This window comes from Piliocolobus tephrosceles, chromosome 10, assembly GCF_002776525.5.
Source record: "Piliocolobus tephrosceles isolate RC106 chromosome 10, ASM277652v3, whole genome shotgun sequence".
NCBI classification, from domain to species: domain Eukaryota; kingdom Metazoa; phylum Chordata; class Mammalia; order Primates; family Cercopithecidae; genus Piliocolobus; species Piliocolobus tephrosceles.
In genome coordinates, this window is record NC_045443.1 from 62424793 (window position 1) to 62441819 (window position 17027).

A 17027-nucleotide genomic window follows, 5' to 3' on the forward strand; every position below is an offset into this window, starting at 1 on the left:
TTAACTAAGATACAACCCTTCCAACAAATAAATGAGAATAAAATCATTTTTAAGAAGTCTGTACTGAATTGAACAGAAACTCACCTATTGCTGTTGACTGATTATTTAAGAAAGGGCCACTTTGCATTCAAGCTATTGAGAGGCTTGTTCTGATAGGACAGACATTTCTCAGGGAAACATTTCTACCTAACCCGTTGATAACAGCAAAAATACAAGTAGTAAGTATTTGGATAAAGCGTAGGATAAGATGGGATCCAGTGAGATGAGAGATCAACATGCCATGAGTGACATGCCTGCTGTGCCTGTGGATCTTTCTAGGCCAGGGAAGGGCCGAAGTATTTGTGGAGGGTCAGCAGAGGTGCTGTCTGACAACCTGCAGGCCCACTCCAAGGTGTATCTTGCTCTTTGGCTCTGTCTTGCTTTTGCTGCCTCCATTTTCTCTTGTGGAGAATCAACCACTCTCTCTTGGTGGCCCTGATTCTGCAAGCTGATATCCTTCTTCAACCCCCCAGTCAGGGTAACCGGCTAGATAATGTTTTCCTAGTTTAAGGTCAGTGATCTCATACTATGACATTAGGTACCTTGAAAGTTAAAAAAGCGGGAAGCATTTCTACTCCTAAATCATATTTCTTTATATTTCAAAAGAAGTTGCGTTTACTATTTGGGAAACTAAGCAAGCTTTCTTGTAGTAATTTCAAAACATGGCAAAAACTCTCCACATTTAGGACCATCTGCAGGCTTCTTTCCCACTGTGATGGATGGCAAAGAAAAGCAATTTTACTGCAGTGAGTAATGGCTACCCTGTCCTGGAGTTATATTTCTTTTCAGTCATTTGCTCATGTAAAATAAAATACTACATATAAACAGGTGTTGTCTGAACATTTTACTGCAGGCTGTATAGGGTGAAATAAAAGCTGCCATTGTTATCAGAATCACGTTAGAATTATTTCACCATTCAAATACAGTTAATCAGTGAAGTCTTCCTAGATGTACTTTGCAAAAAGAAAATGTAGGTTTCTAAAAATCGTCTTCACGTTTCCTTTTTTCTTTGTCTTTCTCCTTTTCTATTTTTCCCACTCTTTCTTTGGAATTTCTTGAATCTGCATTAGTGAAAGTGCCTTCTCCTATAGTGTACTGAAAGTTTCTTGCTGCTCATTTAATATGGTAAGATACAGTCTTTGAAGAGATATACAGAATCTTTATATTTTGAAGGAGTGTACAGAATCTAGTGAAGTTTCTGATGCAATCATGGAGAACAGTAATTCCTGGTCATAGAAAAAAATATTTTTAGAGCTCATAAAATAGGATGGTAGTTAAATCATCCACAATGGAAATTGAATTTTGATGGTTTCAGGCTATTCTACTAAGTTGCAAAATTATTGCAGACTTATGGTTTAACTTAATATGCCCATCATTTTATATATACAGTGTAAATGTTTGTAAATTATGTTTTGAATTTATTTGGAACAAAAAGGGTTTCAGGATACTGGGAGATATAAAGCATGTATCTTGTGAATGATCAGTGAGTTTTTAGTATCACATGCTAGAGACTTTGGCTATAGCATATTGTCACTGCTCCAGTGGAATCATCTGAATCTTAAGAAACATTCTTTTTAAACTTAGAGAAATAATCAGCTGCAGTTCAGGTAAGCATTTCCAGTGCATTAGAGACTGGTCTGGTCATTGACAAGTGACTGCAGAAGCTGTGCTGTGGCGGCCAGCCAAAGCAATTATTTAGGATTCAAGCTAAAAAGCGTTCTTCTCCCATATCCTCTCTCTTTTCAGGGTCATGTAGGGATAAAAAGAACTGTAAGGTGGTCTTTTCCCAGCAGGAACTGAGGAAGCGGCTAACACCCCTGCAGTACCATGTCACTCAGGAGAAAGGGACCGAAAGGTAAGGTGAGCTTTAATAAAAAGTCATTAAATAAGAGCTAGATTTCTTCTCCCCCCACCCCCTGCAATCCTCTTCCTTGCCAATTAATTTAAAGCATTCTATACTTACTTGCTAAAGTCTACAAATTAGTATCCTTGAAAAGGTTAAAATGGTATTGTTTAGGTTAAGACTAAGTTTTATTTGTTCTTTTCTCCATTTAATGAACACTCCATATCTGATATAAAGTCACAAAGCTTTTGTTAAGGGCCTGTTTTTAGTTTACTACAAAATGTGTGGAAGTAATAGCGATTTAGGTACATTTTTTGGGAAGACATCACAGTAAGCAAAACCATGAGGGACTTGGCACTATGCCAGGATGCTGAAATTTTGAAGGTGGCCATTGTAAGTATAGACATTTTGGCTGCAAAAAGAAGGTAGCATAATTTAGTTCTTTTCTACCCCACTCCAATTTCTTTTTGAAGCACATGTGGAGAAAGTATTTATTGGCTCATTTGTGGTTGGAATGTCAAAAATTTTCAATAACTGCCCTCACATGGCTTTGGTCCTTGGAAGTTCGCCCTAAGTCCTGAAAAAAGAGTTTGTTCACTTCCAAGACTGTTTTTAGTGAATAAAGCCTCTCTCAGCTGATTCTAGCTCAAAGGTAACTTGCCAAGGTCCAACGACTTTGTTGTCTAATTTATACCATGGAGCTTGGCATAAGACCGTAGCTTACCTCTGATCCAAATTTATTAATGATGTAACTTCTTATTTTCATTCATGAACTGAAAGAGCTCTCTACTACACATAGGATCCCTGTTAACAGGCAACACTCTCTTCCTGTCACAGTATCTCCTGTTTACTGAATTTACCAAATGTTGACTCTCTGACGGAGTCCACCCTTAGCATACGATGAGCTAGCAGTGGACTTCAGTCTCAGCTTGCGAGGATTTCTATCCATTCTGTTGTGTACATGACTAGCAAAATGATTTAATGCACACAAACAACCAGAGATTAGGTCATTCCTAAAAATTCTGTTTATAAAAAAATTGGACCTCATAAAGAGGGTGAAAGGATAATAAAAACAAGCTGCAGAGCACATAGACTTTTTGTTGGGCTAGCACAGCTGATTTGTATTAGCTGAATGACCTCCTAGCCTTTAAGATTGTTAACTTAGAAAAATATTCCCTTAAAGCTGCAATATTCCTTTTCAAACCAAAAAATAAGACTCCTTCCACTTGAAGTCTTGGACCCTTCTGCATTTTCTGGTATATACTCTTGCACCCTGTAAAGTAGCAAAATCTTATGTAATGTTCTTTCTGTGAATCTAAACTACAGGCTTTTTTTTAATAGAAAAAAAAAATCTTTTTCTAAGCATTATGTAACTAGATGGCTTTTTTAAATGTAACCTGCACTAGTTTGTAGTAGTTATATGCGCATTTTATTATATAGATTTGAAATGTATTAGTAAAGTTCAGATTTCCATATGTTTGGTTTGTTTTCATTCTAGGACAAAAAGACCTTGAAAGATTTGTTAGAGAAATATAGTTTAAGCAAATACATTCTGTAAGAAATAATGCTAACTTTAATTTTTTCCATGATCTATTATTTATCAGTGCCTTTGAAGGAGAGTACACACATCACAAAGATCCTGGAATATATAAGTGTGTTGTTTGTGGAACTCCATTGTTTAAGTAAGTATGTTGAAAACCTATAGGTATGGCTACATCACAGATGGCAGCAAACTAGTTATTGCTTGTTCGTCTTAGAATCTTTCCATTGCTGAATTTTCTTCTGTTTGTTTTTCTATTTCCATTTACCCCCAACGAAATAAAAGTAATTATTGATTTCATGGTAAATTACCAGTGTGACAGACTGGCTGATTTTGCACTACTTGGATCTTTAAAATATCCAACATTAACTTGTTCATATTAATAACCATGGTGCTAAGTAGAGCTATGAAAGGTATTTTGGCAAGCATAGAAATGTTTATGCATTTACTGATTTTTTAAACCTTCAAATGATGGCCTTAAATATTTATTGGAACATAATGAAAAGTTCTTCATGTATATCCTTCACATTGAATAATATCCACCAAGTAGATTATATTTTTGCAATGAAGGGAAATACCTGTATTGAATGTAACATGGGAACATATCTTTACATAGGTAAGCAAATTATGTAATATGAGGTTAACAGTTTTGCATAGATTCAAAATCTTTATTTTAAAGATCCCAACAGTTTACCATAAAATAGGCAGCACACTGGACTTTCTGACTAAAATAGTTCATTCAGATAGTATATTCTGGAGATTATGGATGTTATTCAAGAAAGGAAAATCTTTACCGAAAATTTATTTATCTAGGTGGAGAAAATTCTAGAAGCCCTATACTTACCACGGGTTACTGATTTGGGGGAATAAAAAGGCAGAAACCTTAATTGGGAGTAAATGTCATTGGCCAGGTGTGGTGGCCCAGGCCTGTAATCCCAGCACTTTGGGAGGCCAAGGTGGGTGCATCACTTGAGGTCAGGAGTTCAAGATTAGCCTGGCCAACAAGATGAAACCTCATCTCTACTAAAAATACAAAAATTAGCCAGGCGTGGTGGTGTGTGCCTATAGTCCCAGCTACTCAGGAGGCTGAGGCAGGAGAATCACTTGAACCCGGGAGGCGGAGGTTGCAGTCAGCCAAGACTACACCACTGCACTCAAGCCTGGGTAACAGAATAAGATTCCATCTCAAAAAAAAAAAAAAAAAGTAAATGTCATTTATTTAAAACAGAATTACAGAGTTTCTTAGGGGAAATAAATAAACAAAGATCTGATACTTATAGCTAAAACACACTTAATATCTCTCCATAAATGTTTCTCTTTTAAAAAACCAGCATTTACCGATTTTCCAGAAATAACAGGAAACAGTGGTTTCCTTGAAATTAAAAAAAAAAAAAAAGATTTAAAACGTTTCTTACATTGCACAAACCTTATTGAACATTAGCATTGGTTGAGAATCTGTTCTGAATTCTTATGTATTCCTCCTGTTAAAAAACCAACCCTTCAAATTGTCACCCATTTCCTCTCAGAAAACACACTCCTTATATAATATTTCAACACCTTTAGCTTATGTCATAATAGTTGATATAACACTTAAGATAGTTTTTGCTGAGCCATGTTAAACTTGTTAATATCCCAAATGGTAAAAATTGGCCACATCCCCTTTACTTTTTGATTCAGATTCTCCATCTCCTTCCCTATCATGTGATTCACTAAAGTATGGGATCTAAAGAAAACTTACTGTTTTAAATAAGAAACAGAACCACTGTAAATGAACAATTTAACCCATGTGAGATTTTTGAGTCACAAATCCTAAAAGCAAGACCCTTATCCAAACATAGATGCTAGTGGGAGTCAGGTTTCACATTTGATGGGATATTGCCTCTATTTCATCTACTTCTATACTTACAAGGAGAGCTTTTATTTTCCACATTTATAAGGAATGTGATTTAATACTTTTATTCTACTTTTTTCTAATTTTAATTGTTTGCTTCTTTTTACTTGTTTTCTTGTCTATTTTGGAAAAAAATTCCTTGCTGTATCCTTCATTGGAGAATATAGTTGAGTAGCTCATTGGTCTAGTGCCAACTTCTGTATGTGCATTTTCCTGAAACTGATATGTCTGAATGTCTGTGTTTGGCTGTGTCTTCCTCCCACCTCCTCTATCATAAACACCCTTCTCCCACTTCACAAGAGATGACATATCTTTCACCCAGGCCAAATCTTACCATGTATTGCCCTGGGGTACAATCTCCAGGGCATCAAACAAAATGACAGTTCGGGAACTTTAAAGAGACTCATTGAAAGCAAGGTTCAAAACGTGTTGGTAAAAAATAGTGAAGTTGGGGCTGGGCGCGGTGGCTCAAGCCTGTAATCCCAGCACTTTGGGAGGCCAAGGTGGGCGGATCATGATGTCAGGAGATCGAGACCATCCTGGCTAACATGGTGAAACCCTGTCTCTACTAAAAAATATAAAAAGTTAGCCAGGCGTGGTGGCGGGCGCCTGTAGTTCCAGCTACTTGGGAGGCAGAGGCAGGAGAATGGGGTGAACCCGGGAGGTGGAGGTTGCAGTGAGCTGAGATGGCGCCACTGCACTCCAGCCTGGGTAACAGAGCAAGACTCCGTGTCAAAAAAAAAAAAGTGAAGTCATATTTCACCTTGGCAAGGCTCCTGGCACAGCACAGTCCACCTCCCTGTCTGCCTGCTTGTCTGTCTCTCCATCTGCTGTCTGTCCATTCATTTTCTACTAGCCTACTTAAGTGAGAAGGCTCCCATGAATACATGTATTCATATCTTTTTTCAAATGAACAAAAATGAAATAAATGGAAGTCTTTTTTTCAGACACGGAATACATCTGATTTGGTTGATTCATTTGACAGTGAGGACTGGCTTTGTAGATTATATGGAGGACTTCATCTGCTCAGTGATCTAAATATGTATCTCTAAGGTTTTGACAAATCTACATTTGAAGTATGTATAAAATACACAAAACACCAGAAAATTAATCTTCTGCAATTTAAAGAATTTCTGATAAGACATTTTAACTTAATTTAAAATGTATGAGCTGGGCGTGGTGGCTCACGCCTGTAATCCCAGCACTTTGGGAGGCTGAGGCAGGCAGATCACAAGGTCAGGAGATCGAGACCATCCTGGCTAACATGGTGAAACCCCATCTCTATGAAAAATACAAAAAATTAGCCGGGCACGGTGGCTGTCACCTGTAGTCCCAGCTACTTGGGAGGCTGAGGCAGGAGAATGGCATGAACTCGGGAGGTGGAGCTTGCAGTGAGCCGAGATGGTGCCACTGCACTCCAGCCTGGGTGACAGAGCAAGACTCCATCTCAAAAAAAAAAAAAAAAAAAAAAAAAAAAGGTACGAGGAAGTATCAGTCAGCACCCAGTCAGGACACAGAATACACAGTATTTTGAATAGTAAGGTTTACAGAATTATGAACTGTAAGAGAGGATTGTGGTAATAAGGTGTTGGGTAGTAAGAAATGAAGAGAAATTCTAAAGAATACAGAAATAGCAGATATAAGAAACAATCATGACTCCTAGGACTGAGATAGACAGCCAAAGAAATCCTCTGCACCCCTCCGTACACACAGGGCTGAGGACTAGACCTTGTTGGAGAGGGCATGGCTGTAGCCACTAAACATCAGAGAAGTTGTTATGGTGCCATGATGGTGCAACTTGCTGGAGCTTTCCTGAAATCTGAAATTTGCTGGAAATTTACCCTCTGGGAAGCTGGGGAAAGCAGTTTGTAGGGTGTCTCAGTGGAGACACTCCACTACCAAACCATCTGAGTGGAGTGCCAGGGGAAGCTGCTGGCCGCTGACTGCTGCTCATCGCTGTGCACAGAGAGCAGCACCTGGCGCTGAAGAAGCCACTCATGTAGCTGGGAAGCAGAGTATGCTACCTAAGCTGGAGGCAGAAGGAGCTGTGTGCTCTGTAGGAGTTGGTTGCAGGAAAAGCTGCATACACGGGAGAAGATGGGTGCAGGAGAATCCAGTCACGTAACAGGAGTCTGGCACTAGAGAAGCTGCCCTCATTGCAAAAGCCTGGAAGCAGAGAAACTGCATGGGCTGTAGGATCTGGATGTGAAAGATGCTGCAAGCGCTGGTGGAGCTTGTTAAGCAAGCATCCCGAAACCAGAAAGGAAAGGCCTTTTCCTCCTGGAGTCTGCCTCCTGTGCCCTCAGCTGGCGAAGTTAAACATCATGCTGGCTGACAAAGAAAAAAATATTTAAAGGGCCCAGCCCCATTTTAGCAGAGCAGGCAAAGAAGATGGATTTAGAGGTGAGAGGCTCTAACTTTATTTAATAACTGGCACAAAAAGTCTATTTTTTTATATCAAAATTCTTTTAGGGGTTCATGAGCAAAAGTTTCAAAACCACTCACTAGTCTGGTAAATTAATGTTGTCACTATCAGGGGCCCTGTAGGTAATTGGTTTTATGCTTTGAACAAAAGTGTAGGAAACAACTGAAGTGTGTGTGTGTGTAAAGTGTGTGGAGTTTCTGTTTGTTAGAAAGGAGTGAGGGTAGAAAACTAGACAGAGCAGATTAACTAGAAGAACGGTATGACAAATAATAGTGGGCGGGAAATAGATAAGAGAGAAGAAATAAGAAGAGTGCTGAATATAAAGTATCTAGTCATTGTGAAAAGATCGTTTCCCCCACTGCTATTTCTGTTATTTTATTCACACTTAAAGTGTATGTGTGTGTGCATGCACGTACGAGCATAATCCTCATCATTTACTTGACTGCTGTGCGTATTTCACTTCCTCACAAAAAAGGCTATTCAATTATTCTCATTTCATTTTCAAACTTGTACTCTACTTTCCCTCTCTGAACAATATACTGCTTTCTTACTGCTTACCAAGTACAAGAACCTCATTCACAACCTTCTTATAAACCAAATGTATAATTTATTCCATGGTTCACATTTTCTTCACATTCACAAATTTTACCAAGCTAGTTTATTTCTCATACAGTACTAATGACTTTCAGTTAGTAAATTAACTGACAGAAGTAAGAATGTTTTCTCCTCTGGTTATTTGAACTTTTAAAACTTCATTAACTGAATTTATTGCACATTAGATAAACCAAAGAAAGCACTGGGAAAATAATTCAGAAAGTATTTTTGACCATTTATATTTTGCTTTGATTGACACTTTCCTAGGTATTGTAGAATAAATAAAATAAATTTATGAAATTTTTTTTTTCCTCAACATACTTACTTTTTTGGCATAGTAAGAAAAACACGACAAACCATTATGAAATATGACAAAATAATGCTAGTGTCTCTCTGAATGTGCCTGTTTGAAGTGCTTTTATATGTAATAGGAAGGAATATGACTACATCAAAGTCAGGCAAGATTTCATGGAAGAGATGAGAACACACTTTACCAGGCCAAGAGAGGGGTTCAGTTTTTCCCAGTTGGAGGATGCCTAGTAGAGAATGCCATATGAAAAGAGGTATCAGAGACAGGATCAAAAGTGGATTTTCCAAGGGTATGGAACACTAACTAGTCCAATAGGAGTGGGCAAGTGGGTTATGTTGGGAGTAATGGGAGATATGGCTGGGGAGTTACAGGGGACCAATTAAGGAAGTCCTTGGATGCCAGAGAAGGCATCTAAATTCCTACTAGAAATCTTTTAAGCCTTGGAATCTTTTCCTCCATAAAGCCCTATCTGATCCTTCTAGTGCGAACTTGGGTATCCCTCATCTCTGCTCCATAGCACTTTGAATGCACTTCCATCATTGCAATTTCTACTTTGTTTTATAATTATCTGCCTATGTGCTTGTCTGCCCTCTAGGAGTGAATTTCACAATGGCAAGGCCATACCTCAGTCATATGTATGTTTATAGCCCCTGGCTACATAGTAATCACCAAATACTTAGCTGTTGATCACATGCATACCTGAACTTTGTTAGATAGATAGTGAAGAAATTTTGAATAAGGTAATAGCATGATGAAAATGAGATGTAAGCCATAACAGTGCAGAAGATAGATTCTGGGAGTGAAAAAAGACGGAAATAGGGATATTAATTAACAGCCTCAGTGGAAACTCTTTCCTTGTTAGCTGATAAACTTCAACACTATGCATGTCCAATCAACTTCTGATAATTTTGTTTGAGACCTTGAAGAACCACATAGGACATTTTAATATTTTGTATACACTTATTCAGCAGGCTTTGCACTAATAGCTCATTTTCTATAGATTCACTAATGATAATCATGATAATGCTAAAACAATAGCTAACACTTACACAGAACTTACCATATGCCAGGCGTGGTTCTTAGTGCTTCATATATATGAACTCATTTAATCTTCACAACCACACATTTTATAGATGAGGAAACTGAGAGAGGATAAGTAACTTGTGAAGATCACATAGCCAGTATACAAATGGATTTACAATAGTAGCACTCAAACATTTAAAAAAGAAGAAAGTTAAAGAATTATAGTGGAATGAAATTTTAATATTTCATTTTAATCACTCTTGGTTATTTCGCTTAGCATCATTGAAACAAATGGACCACAAACAAACATGCACACACTCACACACACACATCTCTCAATTGTTTGAAAAATCTGTTTGTCATAGTATTTAAGTACTTAAGTTGAAAATTGAAAAGTGTCTCAATGTGGGAAGGGCTAGCACAAATGTAATGAGATCCATCATGGCAGGTCATCAAGAAGGACTGAGTTTCAGGCAGGTTATTATCTATCCTTAGGGAAGTCCCTTGGAATCCTGACAGGAAAATGGAGCCAATGTTCAGGAAGTCATCGGGCCATTCAACATCTGGGAGCTAGAGCAGCAGCTGGATTTATGGGCAAGATTTTAGTAATTGAAACTGGGAGTCATTTTATTTTCACTTATTGACTCCCTGTCACGTTTTCTCAAATAGCTGCATTCCAAATTTTCACTAATCTTTTCTTTTTTTTAAATCCTCTCTCTACATTTTTTGAGAAGGTTGATGCCGACTGACACGAACTATTGTAAATGTCTGTCTTACTATTGGAAATTTCTGTGTCCCGTCATCTTCATCAAACAATCAGAACAGGCATTGGCTAACAGCAGCTAGTGGTGCCTGCTGAATATCAGGCCAGATGTGTGATCTCAGATTCATCACCTGTAAAATGGAGTAAATAACACCAAACAGGTGTAAAAACTAAATGCAGAAAAATGCCTTGGATATGCCAGGTATTCAACAAATGTTAAATACAAGTGACCTGTCCAAGTTTGGGGAACATATCATACTATCACAGCAGCCTAAAAAACCCTTACAATGTGAGAAAGTACAGGCTTTATTAGACAGAGTCTGTCTGTTAACAGTGGATATTAGTGTGATGAGTCACAGCTCCAGCTGTGTTGCTACATTTCAAATGGAACTCTGCTGCAAGACTGTTCACACATGCTACATTTCACATGAGCCTCCTATGCAATTTTATTCTAGGCTACCAGAAAATTTAAGCCATTTTTCAGCTCTTTAAGAACATATGCCCTTTCACTGAGGAAATTCCAGTCCAGTGCCACACACAATTCACTCAACTGTGCTACTCCATGCATGCTATTCCGTTCACCACTAAAAGACACTTTCAACATGAACATTTCCCTCTGTGATGCAATTCTGTGTGTGTGTATGTGTGGTGGGGGAGGATGTAAGAGCACAGTGAGAAGACAGAGTTTTCCCATTTTCCTCTCTATTCAAATGACGTCTCCTCAACCCTTTTAAAACTCTCTTTATGATATTTACCAACCATTTCAGTCACTGTGGAATTCTGTTAGGGAGAGTAACATAAATTTAACTTAAGCTTTCTTTTTGTGGAACTCTAGCTGGAAATTGCTCACAATTCCAGAAAATTTTTCTTAACCTCTAACAAAGTACATTTAGCTTTAATTTTAAAAGATTTGAATTGCCTCTCACCTTATTCAAAATCCTTTAATAAAGAAAGCTTTCCAGTATAAAGAAACTGTTCTGAAATAAACTAGAGTTCTGAGTGGTGGCTTACTTAAAGTTGTGTTATAGCTGAATAAGTAATATATTATTTTGAAGAGAATATAAAATTGACTTCTCTCAGCCCACTGACCCTTCCTGTCTTGTCCCCATACAATGATTTTTAGGAAAAGTATTTGTAATAGAGACAGTTACTTTTCCATCTTCAACTCAACTGAAAACTCAGAGAAAGACCACAGCTGGATTGGAAAAAAAGAACTTGCTTGAGACAGGGAGTAAAAACACAGCCAAAGCATGACTTTAGAAGAAAGAAAAGAACATTAAAAGCATGGCATAAGAAAAGGAAAGAACAACTCTATTTGAGAAACTAGAAAACTATCGCAAGGCATGATTCAAAGTATGACACTATACAAAGATAATTATAACTGTATTTTTCTTTTTTTAAAGTTATATACACACGGAAAAGAACTGAAGCAATACATACATATAAAATACCTAGGTATGTGAAGGTGTGTGTGTGTATTATTTGGGGAAAGGAAAGTGAGGGAAGAACAATCTTACCTTGCCTCGCATTACCTAAATAACAATCTTAGTTTTTTAGTTAATTTTCCAGATGGATTACATTTTTCACAGTTAATTAGAATGGATAGTTAGAATAAACTGGGAAACATAATAGGGAAAACTTTTAACTGTAATTCATGTACATTCATCTTGTTTGATAAACATGAGTCAGAAAATTAATATTATTCCAGTTTACAAACTTTGAAATTACTTAAAGGCAGTTTATAAAAAATCATGTATAAATTTTAGCAAGTACTTCTGAGATAATTCACAAAGCCTTTTTTGTAAATAAATGATTCGTTTATTGAAAAATAGTTATTGAGAATTGCACAAATTTTAATCAGATAGATGTCTTCAGTGTGTTTTACACGTGAATGAAGAACCCATCACATAACATTGTCAAACAAAGATAGAAGCCATCCAGCTCACCAGTTGGAAACATGGTGTCTCAAAAGTTTTAGCACAGGCCGGGTGTGGTGACTCACGCCTATAATCTCAGCACTTTGGGAGGCTGAGGCGGGTGGATCATGAGGTCAAGAGATCAAGACCATCCTGACCAACATGGTGAAACCTCGTCTCTGCTAAAAATACAAAAATCAGCTGGGCGTGGTGGTGCATGCCTGTAGTCCCAGCTACTTGGGAGGCTGAGGCAGGAGAATCACTTGAACCTGGGCGGCAGAGATTGCAGTGAGCTGAGATCACATCACTGCACTCCAGCCTGGTGACAGAGTGAGACTACATCTCACAAAAAAAAAAAAAAAAAAAAAAAGTTTCAACACAGTTTTGTTGCATAACCATTGGCAAGTTATTTTAATGTTCTATCTCATTTTTCTCAACTGTTAAATAGTGAGACTAACATCAACTCTTTCTAATTCATAACCCTATCATATCAAAGGAAAGGATCACAGAAACATGCTAGAAAAGATATAAAGATGGAAGTATAAAGTAAGATTTGTAAAAACTGCCCCTTTAAATAAATGTACACAGTAAGCCATAAACAGCATGCAAATCTGAAGTTCTCAAAATAAGTCAGTATAATTGACTTTTGATGTCAACATTATTGCATAATATTTTATAATATATTATTTGACACAGTGATCCATCTCATCCAAAATATTTCTGGTTTCTGTTTAATAATTTAAAAACATTTTAGTGTGGATTTTAAATTCTCCAAATTGTGTGACTTACATGAGTAACTGAGAGTTTTAATACATTCGTCATTTGCAAATCTCTCTCGCCAACAAAACTATAAACTTGAGATAATAGGTTATGATGTAGGACTTTTGTAGTCCCCACCTCTACTCCATTGCATGGGCATTGGATTTTGCAAATCCTAGGTACTTGACTATTTGTTAAATAAATGCAGTATAATCCTGATAAGAATAACAGCAGAATAAAATGATTCAAGTTGACACTAAAATGGTGGAAATGTAGATAGATACTTGGTAATGGATTCCCATAATTATTAATCCCCTACCATGTTTTCTGAATAATTTTTTTATGTATTTTCTGTTTTCTGTGATACAAATGCTTCTGCTGTGGGCTATTTCAAGTACAGATATGACATCACTAAATGTGGGGTTGGGAAGTGATGTTTGGTAACACCATTACACAGTATTTCTGTAATACAGATATGACAGTTGTAAATAATGTAGTCTAATGTAGTTAAATAATTGGGAAGTGATGAATTTTGAATATTTATTATCTTTGTTTTTAATATACTACTCCTGGAACTTACTTTCAGTAGATGCTTATTACAACAATAGCATTGCTTGCATCTGTGAAGTTCTACCTGTCTCACCTAAGGGAGTGATGACGATGTCTATGGCTACAATCTTTAACAACAAAACAGTACATAGACCAAAAAGTCATAAAAAATAGGATCAACCACCCAAAGCTATATTAAAAGAAAAATTCATAGTCAAGCCTTTTTATTATCAAATATAAGGAAGATTAAAAATAATGAAACTAAATCTTCATCTCAAAATGCTGGAAAAATAACAACAAAATCAATAAAAGAAAATGGGATAAAATGTCCACCTTTTTCCTCCAGGCGTTTGCCAATTCTAGGCATGAGAAGAGAGGTAAAGATTCCAAGCTGGGCGCACTGGCTCGTGCCTGTAATTCTAGCACTTTGGAAGGCTGAGGTAGGCAGATTGCCTGAGCTCAGGAGTTCGAGACCAGCCTGGACAACATGGTGAAACCCTGTCTCTACTAAAATACAAAAGAAACTAGCCAGGTGTGGCGGCATGCAGCTGTAGTCCCAGCTACTCGGGAGGCTGAAGCAGGAGAATTGCTTGAACCTGGGAGGTGGTTGTAGTGAGTCAAGATTGTGCCACTGGACTCCAGCCTGGGCGACAGAGGAAGACTCTGTCTCAAAAAAAAAAAAAAAAAAAAAAAAAAAGCTTCCAGACATTCCAGACAGAGACATACTACTAAGAAGCAGACATGTGAATAGACAGGTGTTTCTCAACCTCAGCTCTATTTACATTTTGAGATGGACAATTCTTTGTTGCGGGGAGCTGCCCTATGCATTGTAGGATGTTTAGTAGCATCTCTGACTTTCCACTAGATGCCAGTAGCATTGTCCCCACTTCTTCCGCAGTTGTGACAAACACAAATTTCTCCAGACATTCTCAAATATTCCCTGGGACAAAATTGTGTCTTGTTGAGAGCAACTGAGCTAGACAACCAACAGAATGGTAAATCTAGCTGTAAATCAACAAATAATAAATCAAACACTGACTTTTAGTATTTTCTGATTTATGTGGTGCAAATACTTCCACTGTGGGCTATTTCAAATACAAATATGACATCACTAAATGTGGGGTTGGGAAGAGATGTTTGGTAACACTGTTACATAGTATTTCTGTAATACAGATATGGCAGTTGTAAATAATGTAGTTAAATAATTGGGAAGTGATGAATTTTGAATATTTATTATCTTTGTTTTTAATGTAATTCATTTAATTATAAATTTACATAATTTATTTTTAATAATGCCTATGTTTAGCAACTAGCTCAACAGGTTCTTTAAATGATAACAATAGGTTCTCCCAAGCTTCAGCACACCACTGTAATGGGGGCAAACAAAAGGTAGACCAAACTTAACAAAACCTGCAATCCAACCTCAAGTCAGCTCAGTCCCCAAATAGATTAAGGTGATCTTCCACCTCCTTTCCCCAGTCTAGCTGGCTATCAGAGAGCTATCAGAGGATGAACCCTCTCTGGAAGAAGATTAAATTATCTGGAGTGCAGTTTTGCATGCACAAAGCCTGGCGTTCATAAAAAATTACCAGGCATACCAAAGTACAGGATCAAGGGAAATAAATTGACAAAACCAACAGGTCTATACATGGCCCAGATATACAGATATTTAAGTTAGGCTTTAAAATAACTGTGATTAATGTATCATAGATGACAAGATGGAGAATTTCACCAGAAAGCTGGAATCTGCTGTAAAAAATTAAGTAGTTTTAAGGCTGAAAAATGCAATAACTGAAGGTATAAACACAATAGATGAATTTAACAGCATATTAAACACACAAGAAAGTAGGACTGGCAGACAGCAACAGCAAAAAACAGGTTAGTAGAAAATATCCAGACTGAAGCTAGGAGGACAAGAAAAAAATATAGATAAGAAATATGTTTCAGTTATAACATGGATATAATATAACATGGAGGGAAAAGAAGATGGGAAGGAAGCAATATTTGAAGCGATAATTACCAAGAATTTTCTCAAACTGTCAAGCTTGGAAAGAAACATCAAGTTACAGATTGAGAAAGTGCTTGAAATCTGAAACAGGGTGAATAACCATATCTTATTATCATACTGCTGAAAATCAAAGGCAAGGAGAAAATCTTAAAAACATCCAGATACATTAACATGGAAAATAAAAAATGTAGAACTGTTAAATAAATTCAAGAGGTTGATCTCTGAAAAGACTGATAAAGTTGACCATTTCTGTCAAGTTAAGAAGGAAAGGAAGAAGAATATAATGTTTAAAACACTACAAATGAGAATAAGCTAAAACCAAAGAGATGAAAAAAACTATTTTAATGTAAGAGAATACTATGTATAATCCAAGTATAATAAATTAAAAATCTCAGTGAGGTGGGTAATTTTCTAAAAAAAAAATAAAATACAAAATTTGACTCGGAAAGAGTTACAAGACCTGAATAGACCAGCAGCCTCAGAAGAAATTGAGTTATCACAAAAATAAATTATTCCTCTGCTATTATAAACTGTGTCAATTAAAGAAAACAGAATAACTCTTATCAACTTATTGACAAATGTAAAGTACCCCTAAAACCAAGATCTGATAAAAAGGTATTCAATCAAAGAAAAACTACAGACCAATCTGATTTATGAAAATAAAATGCACTCACATTTTATTGCAGCACTGTTCACAACAGCCAAGATTTGGTAGCAACCTAAGTGTCCATCACAGATGAACAGATAAAGAAAATGTGATACATATACACAATGGAGTAGTATTCAGCCATAAAAATGAGATTCAGTTATTTGCAACAACATGGATGGAACTGGAGTTCATTATGTGAAATAAAGTAAGCCAGACACAGAAAGACAAACATCACATATTCTCACTTATCTGTGGGTGCTAAAAATTAAAACTGTTGAACTCATGGAGAGAGAGAGTAGAAAGATGGTTACCAGAGGCTGGAACAGTTGGGGGAAAGGGAGGATGGTTAAACGGTACAAAAAATAGTTATAAAGAACAAAAAAATTGAAAAACTGAATGAGACCTAGTATTTACTAGCACAGCAGGGAGACTGTAGCAAAAAATAATTGTACATTAAAAAATACTAAGTATAATTGGATTGCTTGAAACAAAGGATAAATGCTTGCAGTAATGACCCTGATGTGGTAATTATGTATTGTATGCTGGTATCAAAATATCTTAGGTAACCCATAAGTATATACCTGCTATAGATCCACAAAAATTAAAAATAAAAATGAAAATAGATGTAAGAATCTTAAATAAAATGTTAGTTAAAGGAATATAGCAATATGTTGAGTAAGTAACATGTCATGATAAAGGTAAGGTTTATTTCAGGGAT

At 36.7% G+C, this 17027-nt stretch overlaps 1 protein-coding gene across 4 annotated transcripts in view; it reads left to right on the forward strand.

Moving 5' to 3' along the window:
* The window catches only part of MSRB3 (methionine sulfoxide reductase B3), a 181293-nt gene that overhangs the window by 50052 nt on the left and 114214 nt on the right, over positions 1 to 17027 (forward strand). For all 4 annotated transcript variants that reach the window (XM_023225124.2, XM_023225123.2, XM_023225127.2 and 1 more), the window contains 2 exons: positions 1786 to 1894; positions 3487 to 3564. In XM_023225124.2, coding sequence (XP_023080892.1) covers positions 1786 to 1894; positions 3487 to 3564 — 187 coding nt within the window. The remainder of the gene's footprint in view (positions 1 to 1785; positions 1895 to 3486; positions 3565 to 17027) is intronic.